The following is an 18,623-nucleotide window of genomic DNA, read 5'->3' as shown; positions in this document are numbered from 1 at the left end:
CATTCCTTCTACTGTTGAAGAGGCCAAAATGCTAAAAACTACATTTCCTAGACTCTCTTGCAGCTAGGGTTAGGACCCGATTTGGGGTCTGCTGATAAGATGACTTTGTGTGAGACTTCTTGAGTTAAGCTGGGAGAGATGCAGGGTGCAGTGCAATTGTTTTACTGGTGGTGAGCTTGAGGTTATAGCTACAGAGGTGGCCTCATAATTTGGAGGGAGCTTAATTCTTCAGGTGCTGTCACGATTCTGCAGGGTGGACAGTGACTCCCCTAATCCCGGCGGAAGCAACGGGTTCTGAGGGCAGAGCAATGGTGGCAGCTTCCTGATTCATCACCTCCTTGTGACAGGGGCGGCAACCACCCCGGGCTCGGCAGGGGCCGAGCGTTGCTGGGTGCAGGAGATGCTCCTGGGGACTCAACTCAGAGCCTGCCTCTGCAGCCCCAGAGATGACTTTATAAGCGCCTAATCCCCCATTTTAAATCCCACTGCGTTTAATGCGCTAGAATGGCATTGGCAGATAAGGGGACTGACTGGCACTGGGCAGTGGGCAGCACTGTAAATAGACTACTCTCTTTCAACAATATTTACAGTAATAAATTGAGTAAAATAAAACATTTACAACTCAGGAGAGCAATCCATATTCCTGTCACAGAAGCTAATGAATTTGGTCCATAAATTCACTCTACCAGTGCTACAGAAAATGAAATATATTCAAATACGTTATCTCAGTAAACGTGGTGCTGCCTGCAGGCAAGCACTGCACAACACCTGGGGACACCATTCACACTATTAAGGTGAATGAGGTGGTTTGGAGAGGTACAGTGTAAAAGCTCCCCAAAATGTTCCCAAGGACCATCAGTCCAATATTTCCAGTACACAGCAGGTGGAAGAAGATTTTTAGTAAAGTGTTCAGTTTACTGTCATGCTTCTAAATTTAAAGAGAACAAAATTTCCGATTACCAACTTAGGTATAATCATGACTCTAAATTCATATATATTTTTTCCATTGTAGTCGTACCTTCACAAACACAGCCCTGTCTTACCAAACCCACCATCAGAGACGTGCACTGGTGACACTTGGTGGGAACAGTAAAGGACATGAGGAAAAACTGATGAGTCTTATCCTACAAAACAAAGAGGCAAAAAAAGACATCGGTGATTAAAGAGTTTTGAAAAGGTGATTCTAGTCTATTGCTGCAAACCCACCCTACCCAAAATATCATTTTATATACAATGATATTCTCACCATCCTTTAAGATACATACCCCTTAATCATCTCCTAATTGTAAAATATCGGACAAGAGATCCTCAAAGTTACCAAAACTAAAAAAGGATTTCAGTGGTAATCAAATGTTCATTCATGCTTTTTGGAACCACATAAATGAAGTATGGCCATTGGGCTGATATATCCTGAACATTTGAAAGGATGCTTTCTAGATTGTTAAATTCTTCAAATTATTCTTTAACCAAAAATTAAGTGAGAATTGCCATACTATTTATGGTGAGAACAACAATATAAAATAATGTGTTTTCACACCTTCTTTGAAAGGAAAGAATAATTTCAAATTTTTATCTCTATAGCAAATTATATGCTTCATTTTGTACTATCAATTAAAAAATGTTTCATGAATTTAACCTCCCTTGAAGTAGGTGATATTACACCTGAACAAATACAAAGAGAACCTATTTGATTGCTGAGGCAGAGAGCATCCTCAATTTTCTGAAACTCCGGTAACTAAGTTGGTAAGTGTCTTCACAGATTTATCTACAAGTTGGTAATCTACTATGAATTTTCCATTTCTGGATCATGCCTTTTGGCCCCCAAATTAATTGCTAGCATAAATTAGCAATATGTAAATTATAACAAAATCTGGCTTCTCCATTTACTAGTTGGCAAGTTTTCTCAACTTCTCTGTGTCTCAGTTGCTTCGTCTGTAAAATGGATAGAGTTGTAGCACCTGCCATGGGTGTGTGTGCCGGTACAGGGGTCTACTTGTTTCTTGTACAGATCTTCAGTTAATTCCCCTGTTCTGGGCATTGCAATCACCCTCACCTCATGAGAGACCTGGCATCTCTAATCCAAGTCTTTCCAGGGCTCTAAGATACTAGTCATCTTGTGACATTTTGGCATGCACTCTCCAAGCATTTGATATTCAGATTTCTCAGCTCTGTTAACCCCTCATTCAGGCTGTCATCTTCCCAAAGATGCCCACTCTTCTTTTCTCTCTTTAGAGAGATTTCAGTAGAAAGCAAAAAATGTATGCATTTTTCAAAGGAAAAAAGGAATAAAAAGTATACCCTTTTATATTCTAATTATATTGTCTTTGGCAAATCGGACAGATCATCATGTTTATTTTATTCTTAGCTTCCTTTAATATATGTTTTGTTGATATTTGTACAGACATCTTTTCTAGCTTCTTTTCTAGATGTAGCAGAGATGAGTGTTATTTTGTATATTTATCTTACATCAAAGTTACCTTATTAATTTTAGTAGTTATCTTAAACCAGAATCTTGGGTTTTCTGAGAAACAACCATACAAATCAGGTTATGAAATAGGTTTATCTCCCAATGTTTATGCCAGTTATTTCACTTTCATTTCTTATTGCATTTCCTATAATATTCAAAAAATTGCTGAATACTAATGGCTATATGAGATAATATTGAAAAATTTAGGATAATATTTACTATTAGGTTTTGGAAAACAGTCCATCATTTATGAATTCCTATTTGTTATATTTTTTCTAGTTTCTTATTGTTATTAGAGAGGATGTTTGGACTATTTTGGTCATCTTGGATTATTTTTTGAAGACGTAGCACCTTCACTTTGTTCCAAAAACCAAAAAAAGGACTTCTCTATTCCAAGGTTATAAGACATTCTAGCACACTTCTAGTACTTCTGTGGTTTGAGTTTTACATTTAAATTACAGATGAACTTAAAATTTGTCTGGATATAAGGTATAAAATGTAGATCCTTTGAGTTGGTTTCAGGAAAAAGATTTGAGCAGCCCATATTAGTTCACCATTATCTGGAATTTCTAAATAAGGCTTGATAAAAACAACCAAAACCCACTGAAGAGTTAAAAAAAAACCTGAATTTTTCACTAAATATGTCACCTCTTTATTGGCGTATTCCCAAATTTATGAAGACTTTTTTAAGTGTGATTTTTCTGTAGTGTTTATTTTTCATTATGACCTGAACTTTGATGAATGTAACTCTGAAAAAAATTTTGATAAATGCCAAGGCAAAACAGAGAGCAAAAACTATTTATTCCCATTTTTAAGGAACCCATGAAGCTTAAAAATAAATTAGCACCTTAGATGAGAAGAGGATTCTACTATGATATGCCTTTCTGCTAATTGTTGGTGTGTGAACGGGGAGATGAGCAGAATCTATAATCTGAATCAGGGGGATAAAAAGAAATAAAGAAAAGTTATATATATTTCAAAATTTACCAGAATTGAATAGATCCCTCAAGTAAGGCAAAATAATTATACTTGTTAACAGACAAAAACTCAGTAAAACTGAAATGTTCACAGTGTTGAAAATGTATTTTGGGTAATTTAAATATCTGTTTTCAGTTTCTACAAACTACTTGTATATTTCATACAATTTATTTTGATTTGAATATTTAAAAATAATATGAAAAATAAGTCATCAAAAATGGAAATGTTATAGCACATAGACTTCATTGAAAGGACATTAATCATTAAAAATTTTTTGAAGACTTTTAAGAAGTAGATAACATGATCAGAATTTTCAAAAGATCCTTTGAGCTGCCTCCTTCATGGGTATGGAGGGGAATCTTATGGGTGTGACTATGTATAAATATATTTAAATCAGTTGTAGAGGGTTCAGCAAGACTTGGGGAGTATTAAGAATCTAAAAATATACTCAGGCAACTTAGAATAACTTTCTATAATTATACTACAAAATTATATAAAATTTAATTACAACCATATCTTTATTAGCTGTATATATTAAATAAAACCTTTCTTTCCTGAGAACTAGTATAAAATACTCCCTGAAATGGACGGAACTGCATGCTACAGGATGATACTGAAGAGTAAAGTTTATTTGTAGGCAAAGATGCTAAATAGCTGAACAGAACATGTAAATAAACATACTTGGAGACTGTCTCTCTTTCCAGGATGATAACTCCCAAGGAGTAAACATAGAGAAGGAAACTGGTCTCAAATTCAGGAGACTCAGAATATTTGTCAACTTTACTAAGATATTAAGAAACAGTTGATAGCATTCCGATGCACTTTTATTATGCATCTCAATAAAAAGACTTTTTCATATGAATTTATAGACATAAATAAAATAAAACTAAGCCTCTTGGGAATCTTGGATTTCATTTATTGATAACTTAGCCCCAATTTTAGTTTTATTTTGATTAACCAGAGACTGTCTCCAGTCTAATAGAGAAAAACCATATAAGCATATTAACTGATACATAAAAGAAGCATTTGGCCAAATTCAGCATCTATTCATGAAAAAACTTCCAACAAATTAGGACTACAAGAAACTTCATTAATCTCAAAAAAGGGCACCTAAAAAAAATCAAGGCAAACGTAACTAATGATGAAATATTGAATTCTTTTTCCTAAGATCAGAAACTAGATAAGGATGTCTACTCCCACCTCTCCAATTCAATATCATATTGGAAGTCCTAGAGAGTGCCATAAGACAAGAATAAGAAATAACAGGCAAATGAATTGGAACAGAAGAACTCACACTGTCCCCATCTGCAGATAACATCTGAAGATAAAAAAAAATCCCAAGGAATCTTAAGGAAAAAAAAATTAGAACCAATAAGTTTAGCAAGGTCACCTGACAGAAGGTTAATACATAAAATCAATCATTTTTATATATACTAGCAATAAATATTTGGAAACTAACTTTTAATACAATTTATGATAGCTGCAAAATAAGTGAAATACTTAGGTAAAAGCCTAACAATATATAGTATCAGTAGACTGAAAACTACAAAATACTGATGAAAAAAATTTAAGAAATCCTAGTAAATGGAGAGCCATGCCATGTTCATGAATTGGAAGATACAAAGTAAGGGGTATGTTAATTCTTCCCAAATTAATCTATACATTTAGCACAATACCAATCAAATTCTCAGCAAGATTTTTTTTGCAGACGTAGACATGATTTTAAAATTTATATAAAAGGCAAAGAAATTGGAATAGTAAAAATATTTTAGAAAACATTTATAATGCCTCAGCAGAGAATGAAAGAAACAGAGAAGAACCAAATGGAAATTTTAGAACTTAAAAATGCAATAACAAAAATAAAAACTCAATGGACGGGCTAAAAAAGAGAATGGAGAGAACAAAAGAAAGCATCTACGAACTTGATGATAGAACAATATAAATTACCCAATATGAACCACATAGAGAAAACAGACTGGAAGAAAAAAAAAAAAGAACCACAGTAAAAACACTAACAATAATGTCATCAGAGTCCCAGAAGGACAGTAGGAAGAGGGTGTGGCCAAATAATGGCTGAAATTCTGCCAAATTTGGCAAAGGACATAAACTACAGATTCAAGAAGCTAAGCAAACTCCAAACAAGATAAACCTAAAAATACATGGCCAGACACATCATAGTCAAATTTCTGTAAATTAAAGACTAAGGAAAAAATATCGTGAAAAACAGTCAGAAATGACATATTACTTATAAGGGAAATGCAATTTGAATGAGAGTACATATTTCACCGGAAACTATAAAGGCCAGAAGAAAGTGGAAAAATATTTTTAAAGTTCTGATAGAAAAGGACTCTCACTATATATACTGAAAATATCCTTCAAAAATGAAGGGAAAATCAAGACATTCTCAGATGAAGACACTCTAAGAGAAGTTGTTGTCAATAGACCTAAAAGAATGGCTAAACCATGCTGGCAGGTGAACTCACTGCCCTCCCCCCTACGTGGGACCTGACTCCCACGGGTGTAAATCTCCCTGGCAACGCAGGATATGACTCCTGGGGATGAATCTGGACCCGACATTGTTGGATTGAGAACATCTTCTTGACCAAAAGGGGGATGTGAAATGAAATGAAATAAAGCTTCAGTGGCTGAGAGATTTCAAATGGAGTTGAGAGGTCACTCTGGTAGGCATTCTTATGTATTATATAGATAACCCTATTTAGGTTTTAATAAACTGGAAAAGCTGGAAGTAAATACCTGAAACCACCAAACTCCAATCCAGTAGCCTTCACTCTTGAAGACGATTGTATAGCAATGTAGCTTACAACGGGTAACAGTGTGATTGTGAAAACCTTGTGGATCACACTCCCTTTATCCAGTGCATGGATGGATGAGTAGATAAATGGGGACAAAAACTAAATGAAAAATAGGGTGGGATGGGGGGGATGATTTGGGTGTTCTTTTTTATTTTTATTTTTTATTCTGATTCTGATTCTTTCTGGTATAAGGAAAATGATCAAAAATAGATTGGGGTAATGAATGCACAACTATATGATCGTACTGTGAACTGCTGATTGTACACCATGGATGATTGTATGATACGTGAATATATCTCAATAAAACTGAATTTAAAAAAAAAGAATGGCTAAAGAAAGTTCTCTAAACAGATAGGAAATTATATAAAAAAGAATCTTGAAACATCAGAAAAGAAGTGACATGGAGAAGATTGAAAATATTGGTAAATAAGTTTTCCTCCTCTTGAATTTTCTATATTATGTTGGACAGTTGAAGCAAAAATCATATAACACTACTAATATGTTTCTCAATGCATGTAAAGGAAATATGTAAGACAATTATACTGTAAAGGGGCAAGGGCAAATCAGTAATCAGTAATTTCCTTATATGTAAATGGATTAAACTCTCAAATGAAAAGGTAGAAATTGGCAGAATGGATAAAGAAACATGATCCATCCATATTCTATTTACATGAGACACATATCCATAGATACAAATGGGTTTAAAGTGAAACGATGGAAAAATATTTCATGCAAATAGTAATCAAAAGAGAGAGGGAGTGGCTATATGAATATCAAACAAAATAGACTTTAAGTTAAAAATTGTTACAAGAGACAAAGGATAGTATATATATCAATAAAATGGAAAATTCAACAAGATTTAACATATGCACCTAACAGCAGAGCACCAAAATGCATGAAGCAAACACTGCAGGATTGAGGGGAGAAATAGACAGTTCTACAGTAATAGAGATTTCAATACACCATTTTCCATACTGGATACAAAATCTAAACAGAAGGTCAGCAAGGAATAACACTATAAAACAACTACATCTAACTGACATATATAGCACACTTCACCCAACAACAGCTAAATACATATTCAAGTGCACATGACTGATTCTCTACAGGGGACAATATATTAGGGTATAAGAGGAATCTCAATAAATTTAAAAATATTGAAATCATAAGAAGTAACCTCTCTGACCACAAAGAAAGAAAGCTAGAAATCAAGAACAGAAGGGAAACCAGAAAATGTACAAATATGTGAGAATCAGACAGCACACTTTTAAATAACCAGCGGATAAAAGAAGAAATTACAAGGGACATTAGAACATACTTTGAGACAAATGAAAACAGACACAATTTACCAAAATGTATAGGATGTGAGCAGCTGCACCCCCACCATGGTGGCACCCGTGCAGCCTACGGTGATGTGGGAGCCCACCAGCGTCCCCACGGCTGTCACCACTGCTGTGCCTGAGCAGAACCGGGGCCACCTCCCCCTGCCTACCTCTCCCTTGAGGTCATGGAGGAAACCACAAATCATGTGAAGATGGGACTCTTGGTATTTGGTTCTTTGTGACCCCCTCAATCTGGTTGAATATTTGTTTCTGTATCACTATACATCCCATGATAGTTGGAGGATAGTCTATTTGAGCACACAGAGGAAACCTTCTAGGGAGCAGAACGGCCAACATGTGCATTGAAAATTGCAAAACACTGCTGAGAGAAATGAAAGAATATTGATATGAATAGATATACTGTATACAGTGCTCATGGCTCAGAAGACACCATATTGTTACGAGATCGAATCTCCCCAATTTGTTTTGAAATCCCACACATTCATAAACAGCCTTTTTTAAACAGATATTGACAAGCTGATTTTAAAATTTATATAGAAATGCAAAGGATCTGGAATAGTCAAAACAATTTTGAAAAAAAACAAATTTGGAGGATTTACACTACTTGATTTTACGACTTATAAAGCTACAGTAATTAAGATACAGTGGACTGGCATAAAGATAGATATATAAATCAGTGGAACAGAAAAGAGAATCCAGATTTAGACTAACGCATATATATGGCTAACGGATTTGTGACAAAGATGCCAAGACAATTCAATGGAGAAATGATAATTCTTTCAATTATGGTTGCGCAAACGTGAAATCTCAACTCTTATCTCTCACAACATACAAAGTTAATTCAGAATGGACCATACACCAAAAAGGAAGAGCTAAAACTATAAAACTCATAGAAGAAAATATAGGAGAGAATCTTAGTGATCTTCAGTTTGGCAGAGACTTCTTGAATAGAACACAAAGAGCATGGAAAACAATATTTTGAACTTCATCTAAAGTAAGAACACTCACTATTTAAAACAAACTGTTAAAAAAATTTAAGGCAAGCTACAGACTGGGAAGAAAGTATTTGCAAAAAATACACATACAACATAGGGCTTTTATCTAGACTATATAAAGGACTCTTACAAGTTGGTAATAAGACAAAGAGCCCAGTTAAAAATGGGCAAAGATATGAATAGATGGCATGAGAGCAAGTGAAAAGATGCTCAACACTGTTATTAGGAAAATCCAGATTAAAACCACAGTAGGATACTGCTCTATACCCTTTAGAATGGCTAACATTTTAAAAATGGACTACAGCAGGTATTGACAAGGATGTGGAGCAACTGTAACACATACACTACTGATTGGAATGCAAAATGGTGCAACCACTTAGGAAACTAGTTTAACAGGTTTCTTAAAAAGTTAAACATTCACCTAACAATCCTTTAGTCAGTCTAATCTAAGAGAAATGAAAGCATTTGTCCACACAAAGACTGGTCCATGGATGTTCCCAGCAGGTTTGTTTGTAATAATTAAAAATTGAAAACAACTCAAATATCCATCAACAGGTAAAAGGATAAACAAATTGTGATATAGCCATACAATGGAATGCAATTCAACAATAAAAAGAAATGAACTACTGATACATGGAGTAACATGGATGAATCTCAAAATATTTATGCTGAGTGAAAGAAGTTGGACACAAAAATGTATGATTCTCTGGTGGTTTGAAACTGTATGTACCCCAGAAAAACATGTTATTAAATTTAATCCATTCCTGTGGGTGTGAATTCATTGTAAAAGGACCTTTTGTTGAGGCTACTTCAGTTAAGATGCGGCCCACTTCAATCAAGATGGGTCTTAATTCTATTACTGGATTCCTTTATATGTGGAGAGAAATTCACACAGAGAGAAAGCCACAGGGAGCAAAAGGCTGGACATCAACAGAACGCAGAGAGAAGGGAGAGGCCAGGAGAGGCCACCATGTGCCTTGCCGTGTGACAGAGGAGCCCAGGATCGCCAGCCACCAGCCCCAGAACACCACGGTTTTGGGGAAGGAAGCATTGCTTTGGTGATGCCTTGATTTGGACTTCCTTTTAGCCTCAAAATTGTAAGCTAATAAATTCCCATTGTTTAACCCAACCCATTTCATGGCATTTGCTTGAGCAGGCCAGGAAACTAAAAGAGATTTCATTTACATAAAACTTCCAGAAAATACAGACTTATTTATAGCGACCGAAAGCAGATCTGGGTAGCCTATGAATAGGGTGGAGTGTGGGGGGAAAGGAGTGGATTTAAAGGGGCATAAGGAAGCTTTTGCAGTAGGTATGCTCATTGTCTTAATTGGGATGATGATTTTACAGATGTTTCACATATGACAAAAAATAAAACTGTACCTAAGTACAGTTTATTGTATGTCAACTGTACTTAAGTAATGCTGTTTAGAAAAAATAATTGCCAGAGAAAAATTACCAGTTACCTTCAAAGAAACAACAACCAGTCTGATAGCTGACATCTCAAGAGCACAATGAAAGCCAGAGGACAGTGGACTGTTTTATTCAATTTAAAGAACTGTCAATCTAGAATCTGTATATGCAGTTAAATTATCTTTCAAGAATGAGACCATTTCAGACAAACACTGAAGAAAGTTCACCACTAATAGATACTCACCAAGGGAACTTATAAAATATAAACTTCAGAAAGAAGAAAATGATGCCAGAAGGAAGATGCAGGAAGGAATGATGAGCAAAGAAAATAGTAAACATGGGTAAATTAAATAAACATTGTATAAAACAAAAGCAGTATTGTCCAATATTTTGGTATTAGAAAAACACAAGGTAAAACTATACCACCAGTCATCAATAACATATAAACTGGGAGAGAATGTTAGGAGTTTAGGTATTTTCCTTGTATTGTTTGGTAGGAAGTTGATAAACAAACTTTATTAAGTTAAATATGCAGGTAAAATTTGTTTGGTAGGAAGTTAAATATATTGATAAACAAACTTTATTAACTTAAATATGCAGGTAAAACAAGAAAAATGCATAAAGTGCATAACTTAAAAACCAGTAGAAAGAAAAATGTAATGAGGGAATAAAGAAGACTGGTCGTGGTACATGGATGTGTTCAGTTTTTGAAAATGTATTATAATCTGTGCACTCTAATGTATGCATATTATTCTTCAATAAAATTTTATTTAATTGGAAGAGGAAGCAAAAAAAAGCTTTAAATAAGAATAAGGAAGGGAGGACTCATCTACATGACATGAAGACTCATAAACCTATAAAATTTTAACAAGCATTGCCTTGGTGACAGATAGGCAAATAGGCAAATCAAACAGATAACAGAATCCTGACATAGATACACACAGATATGAGATATTGGTATATGACAGATGTGACATTTCAAATAATAGGGAAATAACAGACTAGTCAATGAATGGGGCCAGGACAACTAAACATCCTGTTGGGGAAAAGTGGAATTAGAGTCCTACTTCACAGAAAACAACACTACAATTCCTACTGATTTAAGGACTTAAATGTGAAAAGCAAGACATTATATCTTTTGGAATTTTTAGGGTAGGATAAAAATGGATTTCTTTAAAAACAATTTTAAAAAGCACTAGCAATAAAAGGATGATAAATTTTACTATATTAGAATTAGAAACTTCCACATGACAAATGATACCATGTCATACCCATAAGAATTTCACAATTTCAAATGTCTGGTAGCAGCAAGTATTGGCATGGACAAAAGGAAATGTGAAGTCTTACGTGCTGCCAGGTAAGAGTAAACTCTAGATTTTAAGAATGCTGTTGCCCAAGCAGGGTGAGAAAAGCATATATATGGGGTAGGGGGTGCAGATCCCAAGTGGTGTGATGAGGTAAGGAAGAGCTGTGGAGATGGGAGATTGAGTATATAAAGAAGAACTGATCAAGTAAGTAAGCATAGCGAGGATAATGAAGGCAGGTTACTCACTGTCACAGAAGGGAGTTACAAATATGGAAAAGGAGAAAGCTAGAATGAAACCCAGGGGTGCTGGATTGAAGAAGTATATATGTGTGTGTGTGAATTCATAGTTTTCATAGATAGATAGATGGTAGGTAACGATAGAGAAAAATAGATATATTTCTATATAGAGACTAAGATAGAAATATGTATCTATATGTATGTATTTTTTTCTCTAGCTCTGTCCACTAAAAAGGCCAGTAGTAATGACACCCAATAACAATAGAATATCTGCACCCAAATCTTGATTTCTAAATACCATTCTCCACTAACAGGAATCGATCAATGTTCCTTGGAGAAATAACTGTATCCACCAGGGCTGTGGTAATAGAAGATGAACTGGAACATCTTATTCTGCCAAATAGAAAGTGTTCTGGTTTGCTAATGTTGCCATTATGCAAAATACCAGAAATGGATTGGCTTCTATAAGGGGGGTTTATTTGGTTACAAATTTACAGTCTGAAGGCCATGAAAATGTCCAAATTAAGGCATCAACACGAGTATACCTTCAGCAAAGCAAGGCCAATGGCGTCCAGAAAATCTCTGTTAGTTGGGAAGGCACATGGCTGGCGTCTGCTGATCCTGGGTTGTGTTCCGGCTCCTCTCTCAGCTCTTGTGCATTCTTCAAAATGTTGCTCTGGGGGTGTTTTGTCCTCTCTTAGCTTCTCCAGAGAAAACTCTGGGCTAGCATCTCCAAAGTGTCAGCAGAAGTCTGCTTTCAGCGGCCATCTCCAAAATGTCTCTGTCAGCTGCTCTGCAAAAGGTCACTCTCAGCTTCTCTGATCTCCTTCTGTTTGTGAGCTCTTTTATAGGACTCCTGTGATTAAATCAAGACCCACCCTGAATGGGCAGGCTCCATATCTCCATGGAAATAATTTAATCAAATGTTTCACTCACAGTTGATTGAGTCACATTCCATGGGGAAACACTCAATCAAAGGATTCCAACCTAATCAACACTAATACTTCCGCCCCCCCAAGATTGCATTAAAGAATATGGCTTTTGGTGGGACATAATATATCCAAACTAGCACAGAAAGTAAGTGCTCAAAGAGTGATGGATACATCAAAAATATACAGTAGCTGATGATACTGGGAGCCACTGATTGCATACTTTGGATGGATTGTATGGTGTGTGAATATATCTCAATAAAATTGCATTTAAAAAATAAGACAGCAGTGAGGCTGAGGGGCTCACACTGGCCAAAGCTGGGAAAATTTGAGTGTTGAAATAAATAATGACAATAATGGATTATAAAACATTGAATAAAGTAGGAAACCATGAGTCCATACAGATATTAAAAAACCAAGTTTGATATCAAAAGATATCAAAAAATCATAGTTTCAAAGTACCTCCCCACAAAATACTTACAAAGGGAAAAAGAGCAATTTCACAGTGGAAAGGCCTGGAAGACTTCACCTTAATCCAGTGATCAAAGTGAATATCAATAATGGAATAAACAGAAATTATATGTCCCCTGATAGGACACAGGGGGAAGACCATGACATCACTTCTGTGATACCCCTGCCAAAGATGCACAACCTGAATCAAATCATAAGGAAACAACAACAACAACAACAAAATGAGGGGCATTCTACCAAATAACTGGCCTGAGTCTACAGGGAGATGACAGCCAAATGCAACACCTGATCCTGAACTGGATCCTTTTGCTAGAAGGACACCATGGGGGTACCTGGTGACGTTTGAATGGGGTCTGAGGATTAGATAGCAGAAATGCATCATTTTAAGGAATTTGATGGTTTTACTGAGGATATGTAGGAGAATATCCTTGTTTGTAAGAAATATATACTATAGTATTAGGAATAATGGAGCATCAGATGGCAACCTGCTCTCAGATGGTCCAGGAAAAAAAAAAGTATGCTGTACTTGAAAAGATTTCTGTAAAATTTGTGATTTAAAAAAAAAAACAAAAATTAAATGAAATTTTAAGTCAAAAAATATGCATTACTTCTACCAACAGCTATCAAACTGTCCCATCTGTACATAAGCTAATAAATCCCAATGGGCTCATTACAACAATAGAGAAAAGGCAAATAGTGAAAAATGGAAATCAACTCTAAAGTCCATCAAAAGGAGCATTGTTATGTATATATTTATACACTGGAATACTACACAGACGTTAAAAGGAACAGACTGTTTCAACATGAATACATAGTGTGAAACCACAAAAATTGCAAAATAACAGGGATGGCATTTGTGTATGTTTTTTAAATAGATCAAGCAATGCCATCACTTTAAGGATACATGCATATGTCATTAAAGTATAAGAAATTGGGCAAGAAGAATCATTTCAGGATATTCAGTAACCTCTCAGGAGGTAGAAGAATGTAGCTAGATGAGTTCAACTGTTTCAGGATCATTTTAATTTTTTTTCTAACCTGAAACAAAACTGGCAAAATGCTTTGCTAAATGTGTGGACAGTAAGTACACAGATTTGTGATAGATTATTCTCTGTATTTTCCTCTGTGGTTGACATATTTCAAAATTAAATGTTTTAAAGCAAGACGATAAAATAAAATTGTTTTCAAAATTTCAGTCTCTGGGCAGAGTTTTAAAATAAGGTCCGATATGGCTATAAACCACATGGAAGTTTTCCAAACGAAACTACCTGCCTCTTGGAACTTTAGGCCCAGCCCCTGGGATGCCAAAGTATTAATTAAAAAAGAAATCCTTTTTTTTTTTTTTTTTTGGCAGAATTAAAAAGAAAAAAAAAAACTAATTTGGGCAGAATTAACAAGGGCGAGTGAGAGGCAGAGAAGAAATGGAACGGCATCTTTCAAGAGGGAAGGGTGTGAACCACCAAACCTTTTGACTTCCTGAGGAACGACTTTCTCTTGTGGAGAGTCATGTCCTCTGGTTAACTATGACAGGCCTAAGAAGAGGGATTTTCTGTACTATTATCTAGACACCATTTCATGTTGTCTGATTTTAATAAGTGCAACTACAAATACATCCTTACACCTTACCAACTATATATAACACCAGACTTGATATTATAACAATTATATGATTATCTACAATGTTCCTGTTATATCATGACTTATAAATGTTAAATGAAGCAACGAAAATAATGAGAAAATTGTCCCTTCCAGACCATGTCCCCACGTGGCCTATACCACATTTGGACTGATCATTTCATAATTCACATCATTGTGTTCTCTGCTCTTTTTAATCCTCACTTCATAACAGACACCACTGTGAGCCTCATTGTTCAAAGGCAGTTAGAATTTTTGCCTTTTATTGTTGATTTTCGGGAACAGTTTTCTCATTTGCATTTCAACTCTTTCTTAGTTTTCAGTGAAATGTAATATTCTCTAGAAGACTGTGCCTCATTAAGCAATATATTTGATTAGCGGAGAAACCTCACTCTGTTCTTTCAACATAAGAAGCTGGGGGGCAAAGCTGTCCGGGAACACACCTTAACTGGATCGGCTTCATCTCCACTATATGAGGAAGGAGACGAGGACCCGGAACTTATGTAAAACTTGATCTCCAGATTCTGTGCAAGCATGTTCTCAACTGGATCCGTCTAGAAAAACAAGTCAGGAAAAGCCAAAGTTCAAAACATAAGTCATGGACGGTACGTTTCTCAAGGACGGATAATGAAACTAGAGTTTTGGTATTTTTGTTAGTAGTATTTCAACGTAGAAAACGGCCACCACTGCAGGCAAAAAGCTGTGCCCCATCTGCAAGGCTGAGTTCTTTCCTCCAGCACTGAGCTCCATGGCCTGTTTCATCCTTTGGTTCCACGGGGAAGCATAAGGACATCAAAAAAAAACTTAAACAGGTGGATTCCACTCAGTGTGTGATAGAGCAATTAACTAGAAATTAAAGAGAAGGATTCTGTCCCTGTGGGTACCCATATAAAATGCTGAAAGTAAAGGAAACCAATCATTGTTGTGGGTTTTGGTGCAAATGTAGACCCACTTTTTCTACAGCATGGAAGTACGTGACATTTGGGGTCAACACCTTTTATGTTATGATTTTTTTTAAATTTTAGTTTGGAAGATCATATGGAGCATAATTTAGTAATTTATAAAGTTATAAAGTTTCTTAAATGAGATGCAGAGAGGGACAGGGTGGAAATGGGTCATAAGCAAAAGGGTGCCCTCTAGAGGATCCGTCTAGTGTTGCATGTACATAGCAAGCACCGTGGGGTTTTTTTTGTTTTTTTAATAAGAAATTTTATTTTGAGATAAATTCAAACTTACAGGAATAGCTGCAAAAACAGTACAAACCCCATACATAGAACTCCAGCATACCCCGATCCCCCTCCCCCTATACTCCATCCACCACCTTTAACATCCTGTCACACCACCATTTCTTTCTTTCCCTGCTTCCCTCGCTCCCCCCGTCTCCCTCCCTATCATCCATCATCTATTGCTCTGTCTTCTGAACATATGAGCACAAGCTGCACACATCCTTGAAAAAACAATATAATTCACATATACATTTCCCATGAACAAGAACATTCTTTTATGCAATCCCATTAAATGCAGCTAAGAAGTTCAAGAAATTCAACATTGATACAAAGCTTACATTCTATATTTCCTTTTTTTTTTTTCAATTGTGGAAACATATATACAGCCTGATTCTTCCCATTCCACCCCCTCCCTAGCATTCCATTAGTGGGATTAATCACATTTAGAATGTTGCAAGGCTATCACCTTCCCACCATCCATTTCTAGAAGTTTCCCTTCACCCCAAACAGAAACCCTACAGTCATTTCTTAACTCCCCATTGCCCCTTCCCCCACTTCCGAAACCCCTATTCTACTTTTCATCTCTATGGTCATATTCTCTGATACTTTCTTTGTGTTTACCATGGGGCTTAAATTTAACATCTTAAATCTATAACAATCTTGTTTTTCTTTGATACCAACTTAACTTCAATATGACACATAAACTATGTTCCTAAGCTCCCTCATTCCCCCACTTTTATGTAGTTCTTGTCAAAAATTATGTATTTTACGCTGAGTCCAAAACCACTGATTTCTCATTACCGTTTATGTATTTTAGATCCTGTAGGAAGTCAATACTGGAGTTACAAATCAAAAATACAGTAGTATTGTTATTTATATTTACCATGTGATCTTTAGTGGTTCAATTTATTTCTTTTTCTTTTTTTTTTTTTTTAATCATCATTTTATTGAGATATATTCACATACCACGCAGTCATACAAAACAAATTGTACTTTCAATTGTTTACAGTACCATTACATAGTTGTACATTCATCACCTAAATCAATCCCTGACACCTTCATTAGCACACACACAAAAATAACAAGAATAATAATTAGAGTGAAAAAGAGCAATTGAAGTAAAAAAGAACACTGGGTACCTTTATCTGTTTGTTTGCTTCCCCTACTTTTCTACACATCCATCCATAAACTAGACAAAGTGGAGTTTGGTCCTTATGGCATTCCCAATCCCACTGTCACCCCTCATAAGCTACATTTTTATACAACTGTCTTCGAGATTCATGGGTTCTGGGTTGTAGTTTAAAAGTTTCAGGTATCCACCACCAGCTACCCCAATTCTTTAGAACCTAAAAAAGGTTGTCTAAAGTGTGCGTAAGAGTGCCCACCAGAGTGATCTCTCGGCTCGTTTTGGAATCTCTCTGCCACTGAAGCTTATTTCATTTCCTTTCACATCCCCCTTTTGGTCAAGAAGATGTTCTCCATCCCACGATGCCGGGTCTACATTCCTCCCCAGGAGTCATATTCCACGTTGCCAGGGAGATTCACTTCCCTGGGTGTCTGATCCCACGTAGGGGGGAGGGCAGTGATTTCACCTTTCAAGTTGGCTTAGCCAGAGAGACAGGGCCACATCTGAGCAACAAAGAGGCATTCAGGAGGAGACTCTTAGGCACAAATACAGGGAGGCCTAGCCTCTCCTTTGCAGCAACCATCTTCCCAAGGGTAAAACTTATGGTAGAGGGCTCAACCCATCAAACCACCAGTCCCCTATGTCTGTGGTCATGTTAGCAACCATGGAGGTGGGGTAGGCGAATACCCCTGCATTCTCCACAGGCTCCTCAAGGGGGCACTAAATCTTTTTTTTTTTTTTTCCTTGTTTGTCTTTTTTCTTTTTTTTTTTTTTAACTTTCCCTTCTTTTTTAAATCAACTGTATGAAAAAAAAAGTTAAAAAGAAAACAAACATACAATAAAAGAACATTTCAAAGAGACCATAACAAGGGAGTAAGAAAAAGACAACTAACCTAAGATAACTGCTTAACTTCCAACATCTTCCTACTTTACCCCAAGAAAGTTACATAATATAGCAACATTTCAGTGAACTTGTTCCTACTACATCCATCAGAAATTAACAGACCATAGTCATTTCTGGGCATCCCCAGAACGTTAAATAGCTTATCTGTTCTTCTTGGATTATTGTTCCCCCTTCCTTAATTGCTCTCTACTGCTAGTTCCCCTACATTCTACATTATAAACCATTTGTTTTACATTTTTCAAAGTTCACATTAGTGGTAGCATATAATATTTCTCTTTTTGTGCCTGGCTTATTTCGCTCAGCATTATGTCTTCAAGGTTCATCCATGTTGTCATATGTTTCACCAGATCGTTCCTTCTTACTGCCGCGTAGTATTCCATCGTGTGTATATACCACATTTTATTTATCCACTCATCTGTTGAAGGACATTTGGGTTGTTTCCATCTCTTGGCAATTGTGAATAATGCTGCTATGAACATTGGCGTGCAGATATCTGTTCGTGTCACTGCTTTCCGATCTTCCGGGTATATACCGAGAAGTGCAATCGCTGGATCGAATGGTAGCTCTATATCTAGTTTTCTAAGGAACTGCCAGACTGACTTCCAGAGTGGCTGAACCATTATACAGTCCCACCAACAATGAATAAGAGTTCCAATTTCTCCACATCCCCTCCAGCATTTGTAGTTTCCTGTTTGTTTAATGGCAGCCATTCTAATCGGTGTTAGATGGTATCTCATTGTGGTCTTAATTTGCATCTCTCTAATAGCTAGTGAAGCTGAA

The 18,623-nt window shown here is 36.1% G+C and overlaps 1 protein-coding gene across 1 annotated transcript in view; it reads right to left on the bottom strand.

Annotated features, from left to right (window-relative positions):
• Positions 1-18,623, bottom strand: part of LOC119505609 (serine/threonine-protein kinase MRCK alpha-like) — an 82,778-nt gene that overhangs the window by 14,365 nt on the left and 49,790 nt on the right. Inside the window, exons 6-8 of the mRNA XM_037798440.1 lie at positions 15,031-15,141; positions 3,315-3,398; positions 1,019-1,124 (exon numbers count right to left, since the gene is read on the bottom strand). Coding sequence (XP_037654368.1) covers positions 1,019-1,124; positions 3,315-3,398; positions 15,031-15,141 — 301 coding nt within the window. The remainder of the gene's footprint in view (positions 1-1,018; positions 1,125-3,314; positions 3,399-15,030; positions 15,142-18,623) is intronic.

This window comes from Choloepus didactylus, chromosome 10, assembly GCF_015220235.1.
Source record: "Choloepus didactylus isolate mChoDid1 chromosome 10, mChoDid1.pri, whole genome shotgun sequence".
In the NCBI taxonomy this organism is placed as follows: domain Eukaryota; kingdom Metazoa; phylum Chordata; class Mammalia; order Pilosa; family Megalonychidae; genus Choloepus; species Choloepus didactylus.
This window is presented reverse-complemented; position numbering and strand designations above follow the sequence as displayed.